The 13,484-nt window shown below is 34.9% G+C and overlaps 3 protein-coding genes across 3 annotated transcripts; all 3 read left to right on the top strand.

The window, feature by feature from the left end:
* Positions 1-2,532: 2,532 nt before the first annotated feature.
* Positions 2,533-2,890, top strand: LOC132169885 (glutathione S-transferase U24-like). The gene has a single exon (XM_059580833.1). The coding sequence runs from the start codon at positions 2,555-2,557 to the stop codon at positions 2,888-2,890; it is 336 nt and encodes a 111-aa protein (XP_059436816.1). The 5' UTR covers positions 2,533-2,554.
* A 1,953-nt stretch (positions 2,891-4,843) lies between these two features.
* On the top strand, positions 4,844-6,036 carry LOC132170706 (probable glutathione S-transferase). The gene is made up of 2 exons (XM_059581787.1): positions 4,844-5,305; positions 5,433-6,036. The coding sequence occupies exons 1-2, from the start codon at positions 4,988-4,990 to the stop codon at positions 5,766-5,768; spliced, it is 654 nt and encodes a 217-aa protein (XP_059437770.1). The 5' UTR covers positions 4,844-4,987; the 3' UTR covers positions 5,769-6,036.
* Positions 6,037-8,758: 2,722 nt separating this feature from the next.
* LOC132170707 (probable glutathione S-transferase parC) lies at positions 8,759-9,754 on the top strand. The gene is made up of 2 exons (XM_059581788.1): positions 8,759-9,174; positions 9,314-9,754. The coding sequence occupies exons 1-2, from the start codon at positions 8,860-8,862 to the stop codon at positions 9,656-9,658; spliced, it is 660 nt and encodes a 219-aa protein (XP_059437771.1). The 5' UTR covers positions 8,759-8,859; the 3' UTR covers positions 9,659-9,754.
* Positions 9,755-13,484: the final 3,730 nt, after the last annotated feature.

Genomic DNA, 13,484 nt, shown 5'->3' with positions numbered 1-13,484 from the left:
TTAACGAAATCTATATTCAGTTTTGATTTGAAAAAAAAAAAAACAATTATTTTAACAAAATCTATATTCAGTTTTGATTTGAAAAAAAAAAAAAAACAATCATTTTAACAAAATCTATATTCAGTTTTGATTTGAACAACAAAAAAAAAAAAAGAATTAATGAAAATTAAGTGCAAAAAAGATTAGTCAAAGGAGGATTGGGAAGAGCTAGAGAAAAAGGAATTAAGATCTTGTTCATTACCTATAACACGACTCTTACCGGTGGGCCGTAATTTGTTGTGTCCTCTTGTAGTTCATTTGAAAAGTGAGAAGTCTTGTTGCAAGTTGCAATCTTGCAGAATGCAGAGATTCCTTGCTACTAGCCTACTTCCTATGTGGACCCCATGGGATAGAACTTAGTGGCCAAGTTGGTCGGTGGGTGTGTTAGTGGCTTGGTGAATTAGAAAATAAAATAAAATATTAGCTTTGTGGATGTGGGCTCTATCATATTATCACGTGTGGCTTAGTTCCTAAATATTAATCTAATTTGAGATTTGATCATAATTCATATTAAAAGTAACATTTGACTTATCTATATTATTGCAAATTCGCAGCATTGTTTTGGAGCAGTATTGTTGTTGGGAACAGATTTGCAGCATTGTTTTGGGGGCAATATTGATAGTATTGTTGTTGGGAGCTTCAAGATATTTTGTTAGGAGAAACAATTCACACTCGAACGCACCATCTTTCTTAAATCATATAGATTGTGTTTAGTTTATATTGCTAATAATTTATGTTTTTGTGTTTTTGAAATGCATAAGATTAAGATTTTGAATAAGTATTTACTGTATTTTGATGTAGAAAAATTATACAAGTTTTGTTTTTAGCTTTCATTGTTGTTAATTAACTTAAATATTTGATGGGTTTAGATTCATTAATTTATTTGGCATTCTTTCATTTGTTAGTGGCAATAAGAACTATAATAAAATTTTAACGAAAAAGACTTGTGATTTACTATGAAATTATATCTTATCATATGTATCTATGTATTTGGTAGGTGCTACTATGGTCACGCCCATGTAAGATAGCCACGATTAGTCTCTCCGACCTACCATTTTAATTAAGAAAAAAAAAAAAAAAATCGTCCCCCCCACTCAAAATCCTGATTCCGCCGCTGAGTATGGCCATTTCTTTTTAAATAAACGACTAAGAACGTCACAACACATAAGATAGGGATGGTTCTTTTATTTTCAAAGACTATTGACCTTTAGAGGTGGTTAATCCACACCTAATGCTTAAAATATGTATGTTTTTCTATAAAAGAGGAGAAAATTAATCACCCAAAAACGACTCAAGTGCACGTGACAATCACAATTTTTTTTTATAGTCATGAAAGGCAGCATTGAAGATTAAAAAAAAATATATATATATCGAAAAGAAAAAATGGAAGAATGCCCATACACCGCCAACTGCCAAGTGCTACAATTGGACGTCGCGACAAGGACTCCAAGTCCGCCTGAAATTCCAAAACGATCCTCCTTTTGTTGACTTGATACAATTCAAATCTCACACGACACTCTTTCGTCTCCATCGTAGAGCATTCCCAATAGGAAAGTCATATTTTTATGTAAAATAGTTTCTCAAAATTTATTTTTATTTAGTTTAATTAAGTCATTATTAAACGTATTTACATCTGATTAGTTATATTTCTATATATTTTATTAAAATATTATTAAAAGTGAGAAAAATTTTGGTATAAAGAGAACATGTGAGAAGAAAAATGGAAAAAAAAAATTTGGGAAATAAAGAGCATACAAAGAAAAAGTAAGAAAAAATTTGAGAAAAAGAGAAAACAGGTGAGAGAAGCAATGAAAAATAAAATAGCTCAATTGAAAAGTGTTGTTACATTTAGCTTTTTTTTTTTTTAACTCTTCCAATCAAATATCTATTTTACATTTTCTTTTGGCTAATTCAATGTAAGAGCATTCCCAATTGAGAAGTCATATTTTTATTTAAAATGGCTCATTAAAACTCATTTTTATTTAGTTTAGTTAAGCCATTTTTAAATGTCTCTTAGAGCATTCCCAATGGAGGAGCCATATTTTTATGTAAAATGGCTTATCAACACTCACTTTTATCTAGTTTAGCTAAGTCATTTTTATATGTCTCTACATCCGATTAGTTATATTTCTATCTATTCTATTAAAATATTATTAAAAGCAATAAAAGTTTTGAGAAAAAGAGAACATGTAGAAAAAAAAAGTAGGAAAAGATTTGGGAAAAAGAGAAAATAGGTGAGATAAACAATGAAAAATAAAATAGCTCCCTTGAAAAGTGTTGCTACATTTAGCTTTTTTTTTAGCTCTTCCAATCAAATATCTATTTTACATTTTCTTTTGACTAATCCAATGTATGGTGCTTTTTAAACATTAAAAAAGCCATTTTAAATAAAAGTAACATTTACCTCTTCGATTGAGAATGCAATTACACATCTCCAACAATATTATGTGAAAGAGCATTAGAGCAACACAATTTACTAGATCTGCTCCCCAAATTGCTTCATTCCTTTTTGACAATGGCGGACGAGGTGGTTCTGCTGGATTTCTGGCCCAGCATGTTCGCGATGAGGGTGAGGGTCGCGCTGGCTGAGAAGGGGATCGAGTACGAGTCTAAGGAGGACGATTTGTGGAACAAGAGCGATCTGCTTCTCAAGATGAACCCGATTCACAAGAAGATCCCGGTTCTCATCCACAACGGCAAACCGGTTTGTGAGTCCCCCATCATCGTTCAGTACATTGACGAGGTCTGGAACGACAGGTCTCTGTTTTTGCCCTCTGATCCTTACCACAGAGCTCACGCCAGGTTCTGGGCTGATTTTGTCGATTTGGTGCTTGCTTTTGCTGAGCATTGAATCTGGAAGGATGTGGTTTTGAGGCAAATCTTCGAGGATAGATTGGACCACGGATATTTTTGTGCTTACGGTTTAGGTATTGGCTTTGTCTATTAGCCATCATTGCAAAACTACTAGTGTCTGGAAGCACAGATTGATTTTGATTTTCCAACAAAGTTTCATAGTTCAAGAGTTCATCTTGAAACTCATGAAAAGTGGGATCAGACTTGCGAGTGGCAAAAGAGTAGGATGTAATAAAGGAATTGAAAGAGGGATTGAGTCCACTTACAATGTAGGATATCATATCCTCATCTTCCACAGGTTTCCCAACAGCAGATAGCTTGTCAGCAAGAGTTTTTGCTCCTTGGATGTACTCCAGGCAAGACTTCGACCCTTGCTTCAGACTTTGGAGTTGGCGCTTGAGATGGCTTACACGACTTCTTGACTGTGAAGCAAAACGTGTAGCAAGTGCCTTCCATGCCTGATGGGCTTTTTTTAAACCATAAACAATACCCAACACACTTTTAGAGAGTGTGGCATTGATCAAGCTCAAAACGCATTGATCTTTCCTACCCCAGTTTACAAATTCTGGGTTAACAGCATCAGTTGGCTTTCCTTGTTCATCAAGAACAAACTGAGGAGGACATGGCTCTGTCCCTTCTGCAAAGCCAAGTAAGTCATGACATGCGAGCACTGGGGAGATTTGAGAGAGCCAGAAAAGGTAATTGGAAGGGGTAAGTCTAATGGAAATCATATGAGAGACATTGGGTGGAACAAAGGTTGATGCAGCAACAGAGTTGGAGGAGGAGGCCATTTCGGATCAACAACTAGGTGTTAACCACAAAGCTCTGATACCATGAAAATGAATTCAAACAGATGGGAGAAAGATATTTTTCATTATACATCTTTGGTGATACACGCTCCTATTATATACACATATGATTGTAACTATACAAGAGATTTTCCATGATTCTTGGGATTGCATTGAATACACAATTACCCCATATATGTCATGATTAATATATTTCCATGCAGGTGTGAATGTTATTCCTTTTTCGTATAATCCTTGCTGTCTTTGACTTCCTTAGTGAGTATGCATTGACAGTGGCGGATCTAGGAATTGGAGTTACCAGGGGCGTAAAATTTTTTTTTTTTTTTTTTCTCTTTATGTATTATATATATTTTTTATAATACGGTAAATACAATCAAAAAATAAATTATACCATAATATATGTATCACAAATCAAATCAAACTCATCAAATTACCCACAAAAAAAAAAAAAAAATCAAAGTAACTATTAAAAATCTTCATCTAACGAGGTCACAAACACATAATAATTTAAACTACTTACGAAATAAACTAAGCACAATTAAATGACTACTAGTGTCTAAGAAAAATGAGTATTTTTAGTGGGCTATTAGCATACGGCTATTTTTTAGAAAAGCTTAAAATCTCAAAGCATAAATTATATTAGAGTCTAAGCTTACATAAAAGAGACTAGAGTCTAAATTTAGCAAAAAAAAAACCACATTTATCTATAAACTATGACTAGAAACACTAAAAAATTCACCCACTATCTTTTTTTAATAATAAACTATTATTTACTCTCTCTCCGTTGATAAAATATAACTTTATTCTCTCTCTCTTTAGTAAAAAATATCCTAATTTCTCCACATATGGACCATTTGAACACAAAAAGAAGGCCAAGGTGCCCTGATAATTTTTTTTACTAGGGGCACTCTTCAAATTTTGATTGAAAATCCTTAATGGATTTTTTTTAAAAAAAATTTACCAGGGGCGCCTACCCCCAGGTCGCCCCTGTGTAAATCCGCCACTGCATTGATGTGCTGTTAAGCAAGGTGACAACATAGAGTTTCCTTTTGTAATAGCTTTATGAAACGTGTGCAGCAAGTGCCTTGCTGTCGAGCAGGGAGATCTTCCATTTGTAGTTACATGCAGATTGGAGTTTCCTTGTGTAGTGCTAGGAGACGTGTGATTGTGCTGAGCATTAGAATATTCGCTTACAAAAGCTTAGCACAACCCGTTTTGGCTTAGAATTCCGACGACTGTCTCATAAATCTTTGCTCTTCGCTTCAATCTTTTTGAGGTGTGTGACAATGGCGGACGAGTTGGTTCTGCTGGATACCTGTGTCAGCATGTTTGGGATGAGGGTGAGGATCGCGCTGGCTGAGAAGGGGATCAAGTACGAGTACAAGGAGCAGGACCTGACGAACAAGAGCGAGCTGCTTCTCAAGATGAACTCGATTAACAAGAAGATCCCGGTTCTCATCCACAACGGTAAGCCGATCTGTGAGTCCCTCATCATCGTTCAGTACATTGACGAGGTCTGGAACGACAGGTCTCCGTTCCTGCCTTCTGATCCTTACCAGAGAGCTCAAGCCAGGTTCTGGGCTGACTTTTTTGATCAAAAGGCGGTAGGTGTCTACAATCCTTCCTGTGATTTTACTTAAAGAAATTTTTTTTAAAAAAAATTCTGATATTTGATTAGTTAGATTATTTATTAGAATTTAATTACTAGATTCATGCGAGTGCAAAATACAGGTGTATGCTGTTGGAAAGAAGTTAGTTACCACAAAAGGAGAAGAGCAGGAGGCAGCAAAGAAGGAATTCTTGGAAATATATAAGACAATGGAGAGAGAGCTTGGAGAGAAGCCTTACTTTGGGGGTGAAAAATTCGGGTATGTGGACATTGCTCTCATCACATTCTACAGCTGGTTCTATGTGTATGAGACTCTTGAAAAATTCAGCATGGAGGCAGAGTGCCCCAAGATTGTTGCATGGGCTAAAAGGTGCATGCAGAAGGAGAGTGTCGCCAAGACTCTTCCTGACCAGAAGAAGGTTTATAAGCGTGTGTTGGAGTTGTATGGACTAAAGTAATTGTAGTCATGTCATGTTCGTCGGTTTTTTTTTTTTTTTTTTTTTTTCTCAGCGTCGTTCGAAGTTGTTGGATTGTTTGGTGTGTGTCCTGAGCGTTTTCTCAGTAGAGCATAGCTAGCATGTTTTATTACATCGTTGTGTCTGTCAAGTGTTTGATGAAATTGTGCCTTTGTCGTTTGTACCATGGGAGTAAGAAAGATGTTATGTTAGATGAAAATAAAATAATATATATTAAAATAATGTTATATATATTATTTTTTGTTGTGAACTTTCTTCTTCCTTTTTATCTATTGTCTAAGAAGAAAAAAAAAAAAAACAATTATTTTAACGAAATCTATATTCAGTTTTGATTTGAAAAAAAAAAAAACAATTATTTTAACAAAATCTATATTCAGTTTTGATTTGAAAAAAAGAAAAGAAAAAAGAATTAATGAAAATTAAGTGCAAAAAAGATTAGTCAAAGGAGGATTGGGAAGAGCTAGAGAAAAAGGAATTAAGATCTTGTTCATTACCTATAACACGACAATAGCTTTAGTATGACCAGGGGCGGAACTACGTACACGGCCTCCAAAGTCTTTAAAATTTTTATTAAAGTAGGAATATTTTATATATTTGCTCCTTAAATTTAGAAATTTGTCCTTCTAAATTAATTTTTTACTCCCTTGTGTCGTTTATCCAGTAAGACTTTCTCTCTCACACCATACTTAAAAGACTTTCTCAGTCCTCCTTGTCTCAAACTCTCTCTCTATTGGACCAGACTCTATCTATGTTAGACTAGAAAAGTCTTACCGGTGGGCCGTAATTTGTTGTGTCCTCTTGCAGTTCATCTGAGAAGTGAGAAGTCTTGTTGGAAGTTGCAATCTTGCATAATACAGAGATTCCTTGCTACTAGCCTACTTTCTATGTGGACCGCATGGGATAAAACTTAGTGGCCAAGTTGGTTGTTGGGTGTGTTAGTGGCTTAGTGAATTAGAAAATAAAATAAAATATTAGCTTTGTGGATGTGGGCTCTATCATATTATCACGTGTGGCTTAGTTCCTAAATATTAATCTAATTTGAGATTTGATCATAATTCATATTAAAATTAACATTTGACTCATCTTTATTATTGCAAATTCACAACATTGTTTTGGAGCAGTATTGTTGTTGGGAACAGATTTGCAGCATTGTTTTGGGGCAGTATTGATAATATTGTTGTTGGGAGCTTCAAGATATTTTGTTAGGAGAAACAATTCACACTCGAACACACCATCTTTCTTAAATCCTATAGATTGTGCTTAGTTTATATTGCAAATAATTTATGTTTTTGTGTTTTTGAAATGCATAAGATTAAGATTTTGAATAAGTATTTACTATATTTTGATATAGAAAAATTATACAAGTTTTGTTTTTAGCTTTCATTGTTGTTAATTAACTTAAATATTTGATGGGTTTAGATTCATTAATTTATTTGGCATTCTTTCATTTGTTAGTGGCAATAAGAACTATAATAAAATTTTAACAAAAAAGACTTGTGATTTACTATGAAATTAAAACTTATCATATGTATCTATGTATTTGGTATGTGCTATTATGGTCACGCCCATGTAAGATAGTCATGATTAGTCTCTCCGGCCTACCATTTTAATTAAAAAAAAAAAAAAAATTGTCCCCCCACACTCAAAATCCTGATTCCGCCGCTGAGTATGACCATTTCTTTTTAGGGTTAAATACCAAATACTCCCCTGGGGTTTGGTAACTTTATTTTTATCACAGGACTCCCCCTGGAGTTTTGAAAAAGGACAAAGTTAGTCCATCCGTTAGTTGACTGACACGTGGACCAATCAAATGTTGACACGTGGTACATATTTAATTTAATTTTTAAAAAAAAAAAAATGAAGAAAAAAGAAAAGAAAAAAAATTGGGGGTGGCCGAGCCACCCCCAGTTTTTACAGGGGTGGTTTCGGCCACCCCCTTGGGCTCCAAGGGGGTGGCCGAGCCACCCCCAAATGGCCAATTTTTTTTCTTTTTCTTTTTTCTTTTTTTTTTTATTTTTATTTTTAAAAATACATTTTTTTTTTAATTTTAAAAAAAAATTAAATAGGTGCCACGTGTCAACATCTGATTGGTCCACGTGTCAGTCCTAACGGTCAACTTTAACGGATGGACTAATTTGGTACTTTATCAAAACCCCAGGGGGGTCCTATGATAAAAATGAAATCCCAAAGAGATAAAAATAAAATTATCAAACTCCAGAAAAATATTTGGTATTTAACTCTTCTTTTTAAATAGACGACTAAGAATGTCACAGCACATAAGATAGGGATGGTTCTTTTATTTTCAAAGACTATTGACCTTTAGAGGTGGTTAATCCACACCTAAGAGCATTCTCAATGGAAGAGCCATATTTTTATGTAAAATGGCTCTTCAAAACTCACTTTTATCTAATTTAGCTAAGCCATTTTTAAGTGTCTCCACATCCGATTAGCTGTATTTCTAAAAAAGAGGTGGGAAAAGATTTGGGAAAAAGATAAAGCAGGAGAGAGAAACACTAAAAAGTAAAATAGCTCCCTTAAAAAGTGCTGCTACATTTAACTTTTTTTTTAGCTCTTCTAATCAAATATCTATTTTACATATATTTTTGGCTCATCCAATGTGGGAGGTTTTTTGAATATTTGAAGAGCTATTCTAGATAAAAGTAACATTTGGCTCTTCCATTGGGAATGCTCTAATGCTTAAAATATGTATGTTTTTTTATAAAAGAGGAGTGAATTAATCACCCAAAAACGACTCAAGTGCACGTGACAATCACAATTTTTTTTTTATAGTCATGAAAGGCGGCTTTGAAGATTAAAAAATATATATATATCAAAAAGAAAAAATGGAAGAATGCCCATACACCGCCAACTGCCAAGTGCTACAATTGGACGTCGCGACAAGGACTCCAAGTCCGCTTGAAATTCCAAAACGATCCTCCTTGTGTTGACTTGATACAATTCAAATCTCACACGACACCCTTCTTCCCCATCTTACACATCTCCAACAATATTATGTGAAAGTGCAACACAATTTACTAGATCTGCTCCCCAAATTGCTTCATTCTTTTTGACAATGGCGGACGAGGTGGTTCTTCTGGATTTCTGGCCCAGCATGTTCGCGATGAGGGTGAGGGTCGCGCTGGCTGAGAAGGAGATCGAGTACGAGTCTAAGGAGGACGATTTGTGGAACAAGAGCGATCTGCTTCTCAAGATGAACCCGATTCACAAGAAGATCCCGGTTCTCATCCACAACGGCAAACCGGTTTGTGAGTCCCTCATCATCATTCAGTACATTGACGAGGTCTGGAACGACAGGTCTCCGTTTCTGCCCTCTGATCCTTACCACAGAGCTCACGCCAGGTTTTGGGCTGATTTTGTCGATAAGAAGGTAGAAAGCCGATCTCTGCAATTTCAATATCAAATTAGTTAAATAATTAGATTATTTAATAGAATTTACTATTCATTTAGCATGTTGACTCTGCTATGTATATATGTATTTGACCAGTTCATGCGAGTGCAAAATGCAGGTGTATAGTGTTGCAAGGAAGTTATGGGCGACAAAAGGAGAAGAGCAGGAGGCAGCGAAGAAGGATTTCTTGGAAATATATAAGACATTGGAGGGGGAGCTTGGTGAGAAGCCTTACTTTGGGGGTGAAACATTTGGGTTGGTTGACATTGCCCTCGTCACATTCTATAGCTGGTTCTATGTGTATGAGACATTTGGGAAATTCAGCATGGAGACAGAGTGCCCCAAGATTATTGCTTGGGCAAAGAGGTGCATGAAGAAGGAGAGTGTCGCCAAGTCTCTTCCCGACCAGAAGAAGATTTATGAGTCTGTCTTGGATTTGAGGAAGATATTTGGTTTGGAATAGAGTAATATATGTTAATGATCCTCATGTTTATCCTTTGAAGTTGTGAGATTGTGTCTGCTCAATGTTTGATGAAACTGAAGTTGTGCCTTTCTATCTTCTTTTCTTTCTGAAATTGCTCTTTTGGCGCCTTTTATCTAATATTTAACGAAAGGGAAATGCTACGTGTTTTTTTTACTGTTCTTCGGGTCTCCTCTCAATTGTGATGTGACTTTTAAAATTATCATTGAGTTTAAGATTATTATTATTGACTTTTAATTTATTGGTAATTTTAAAAGTCATATTATAATGGAGAGGACACCGTAACACTAAAAAAATACCTAACATTTCCCTTTACAAAATCTATATCCAATTTTGATTTCAAAGAAGATTAGTCAAAGGAAGATAGGATTGGGAAGCAACAAGGAAAAACGGATCGTGCAAAATATTTAGAACACAACAATAGCTTTAATATGGGCTGTGTATTTGAATTGAAACACAAGAAACGGGTGTATTGAATGAGTAATTTTTGAAATCCTTCTTAATTATATTTTTAAAAAATGAGGTGGCTTTTAAACAATTTGATTAAAATTCAATATTGATCAATTAGAAGCTCAATGGTGATTTTGAAAGCCACATCTTTATTGGGGGTTCACAAAAGTAACACGAGAAAGATTTCTAGCGTTACTCGGCTTGGCTTCGCTACTTGGGATTGGGGTGGTCCGACCCTATAAAGCTAAAAAGATTAATCAATACTCTTTAATTAAGCCCCAATTACGAAAAAGAAAATAATTATAAAAAATAGAAAGTCATGTCACCCCTAAAATAGGAACTAAAATTCTTTTTTTCTTTAAGTGAAAATAGTAACTAAACTTGTTATTTCGCCTTAACTTAAAACCAACATGTCGGTTAAATTCATTTATTAAAATATTATTTAGAATAAAGTAAATTTCGTTTTGTGAAATAACGCATGCTATACATTATCTTCTAAGCCATTTGTCAATCATTTCTTTTTGCAAATTTAATGGATTTACCTTTGGATCTGTGGACTCATGTGAGTCCCACAAAAATTCAATGATAGATTCACCAATTTACTATACCAAAATGGTTGAAAAGATTGTTGAAAGAATAATATATATTTTTTTTTTAATCATTTCTCTAAGGAGAATTATATGTAGCTCAACACAAAATAGGTTATCCATTGAAACTAAATGTCTCGTAGCCAATATATATATCTATATATATATCTTCTTTTCTTTTTGAACTTTTTTTTGGCCTTTTATTCTTTGTCTAAGAATGAAAAGAAACAAATATTTAACAAAAGAGAGCTCCCATTGTCTGGATGGGCCGTAAAACACCAGATACAATAACTATGAGAACACGGAGCTTATGAAAAAAAAAAAAAAAAAAACCAATCAACAAAAATGCTCCACCACCTCTTTAGCCTAATGTCGCTATAGATTCCGCTCAAAGCCACCGCCTAGTACGCACGCCACCAATAGACGGAACGCCGCACCGCCCAAGCTCTAGCCCACCACAAAACAACTACCCCCGATCCAAGCTATGGTAACTAGGGTTCAGCCGTTCAGGGCAGTTGATGGTGATGATCGACTGGCGGATGAGATGGAAGGACAGAAAAGCTAGTTGGTGTCGTGGCCAGATCTAGTTGGAGACAATGTCTGAAGCCGTGGCAGCTCGATTGAGGATGGTGATGGTCATAGGCCCCCTCCGAAACCTCCGATTGGCTTTCGGTGGCGACATTAGGCTAAAGATCCGGTAGCTTTGGGCAGTGGCTTTGGCTAAAGATATACTGTTTTCAAGCTTATTGTATTTGGTTTTCTTAGCTGATGTGTCACCTTCTTATAAAATAATCCTCATAATAAATTTGGAAAAGAAAAATGTCAATTAGATTGTATTACTAGGAAAGGACGCGAACATTTTCCTTTCTCTTTCCTACTTGCCATATTGACGAAACCACTGCTGTCGTCAACACTTCGGAATGAACATAGAAAGATGGTCAGTGAAGAGTCTGAAGACTTAAGAGTGACCCCAACACTACAAGAAACTGACTCATCAGGGGCGACTTATTAGGGGCGACTATAAAGTCGCCCCTAATACTCAACTATTAGGGGCGACTTTTAAAAGTCGCCCCTAATAGTTAATTATTAGCGTCCACATAAAAGTGGACGCTAATAATGGGTCGAAAGGTTGACTATTAGCGTCCACTTTACAGTGGACGCTAATAAGTCGACCCTAATATACACGCGGGAATTATTAAAGGGGCGCGGAAAATTTAAGGGGCCAAAAAAAAACTTTTAGCGTCCAAATTAGTCGACCCTGATAGTACACCAATAGCGTCCACTTAAGTGGACGCTAAAAGCTAAAAATTAAAAAATAAAATAAAATAAAATTAAAAAAAAAAAAAAGATCAATAGGGTCGACTCTCAAAGTCGACCCTAATACTGAAGTAGTCCACCCTAAAGGGTACGTAGAAAAAATTAAAAAAAAAATTAAAAATTAAAATTGATGAGCAATAGCGTCCACTTTTAGTGGACGCTAAAGACCCATCATTAGGGTCGACTTTCAAAGTCGACCCTAATGCATAACTATTAGGGGCGACTTTATCGCCCCTAAAGAGTAGGTAAAAAAAATTTAAAAATAAATAAAAAAATAAATTGATGACCAATAGCGTCCACTAAAAGTGGACGCTAAAGACCCATCATTAGGGTCGACTTTCAAAGTCGACCCTAATGCTTAACTATTAGGGGCGACTTTATCGCCCCTAAAGAGTAGGTAAAAAAAATAAAAAATAAATAAAAAAATAAATTGATGAGCAATAGCGTCCACTAAAAGTGGACGCTAAAGACCCATCATTAGGGTCGACTTTCAAAGTCGACCCTAATGCTTAACTATTAGGGGCGACTTTATCGCCCCTAAAGAGTAGGTAAAAAAAATAAAAAAAAAATAAAAAAATAAATTGATGACCAATAGCGTCCACTTCTAAAGACCCATCATTAGGGTCGACTTTTAAAGTTGACCCTAATGCTTAACTATTAGGGGCGACTTTATCGCGCCTAAAGAGTAGGTAAAAAAAATTAAAAAAAAAATAAAAAAATAAATTGATGACCAATAGCGTCCACTAAAAGTGGACGTTAAAGACCCATCATTAGGGTCGACTTTTAAAGTCGACCCTAATGCTTAACTATTAGGGGCGACTTTATCGCCCCTAAAGAGTAGGTAAAAAAAATAAAAAAAAAAAATAAAAAAATAAATTGATGACCAATAGCGTCCACTAAAAGTGGACGCTAAAGACCCATCATTAGGGTCGACTTTTAAAGTCGACCCTAATGCTTAACTATTAGGGGCGACTTTATCGCCCCTAAAGAGTACATAGAAAAATTAAAAATATAAATAAAAAAATAAAATTGATGACCAATAGCGTCCACTAAAAGTGGACGCTAAAGACCCATTATTAGGGTCGACTTTCAAAGTTGACCCTAATGCTTAACTATTAGGGGTGACTTTATCGCCCCTAAAGAGTACATAGAAAAATTAAAAATAAAAAATAAAAAAATAAAATTGATGACCAATAGCGTCCACTAAAAGTGGACGCTAAAGACCCATTATTAGGGTCGACTTTAAAAGTCGACCCTAAAGAGTACATAGAAAAATAAAATTAAAAAATAAAAAGCAAAGTAAACTAAGAAATAGTTTAAAAAATTGTTTACAAAATGGTTTAAAAAAATGACCAAAATGAATATTAAGAACCTCAAGGTTAAAAAAATGGTTAAAAAATAGAATAATTTTTTTTGTTATTACATATGTGTAATTAAAATTTATAACATAGATG

This window comes from Corylus avellana, chromosome ca2 (genome assembly GCF_901000735.1).
Source record: "Corylus avellana chromosome ca2, CavTom2PMs-1.0".
NCBI lineage: Eukaryota > Viridiplantae > Streptophyta > Magnoliopsida > Fagales > Betulaceae > Corylus > Corylus avellana.
The sequence above is the reverse complement of the archived record's forward strand: the minus strand, read 5'-3'. Positions and strand labels throughout refer to the sequence as shown.

Bases quoted from the DNA above. Each gene is read 5' to 3' on its own strand.
- LOC132170707 (XM_059581788.1), top strand. From the start codon at position 8,860: ATGGCGGACGAGGTGGTTCTTCTGGATTTCTGGCCCAGCATGTTCGCG. The intron at 9,175-9,313 runs GTAGAAAGCCGA...TGCAAAATGCAG, and splicing joins CTGATTTTGTCGATAAGAAG to GTGTATAGTGTTGCAAGGAA.
- LOC132170706 (XM_059581787.1), top strand. From the start codon at position 4,988: ATGGCGGACGAGTTGGTTCTGCTGGATACCTGTGTCAGCATGTTTGGG. The intron at 5,306-5,432 runs GTAGGTGTCTAC...TGCAAAATACAG, and splicing joins ACTTTTTTGATCAAAAGGCG to GTGTATGCTGTTGGAAAGAA.
- LOC132169885 (XM_059580833.1), top strand. From the start codon at position 2,555: ATGGCGGACGAGGTGGTTCTGCTGGATTTCTGGCCCAGCATGTTCGCG.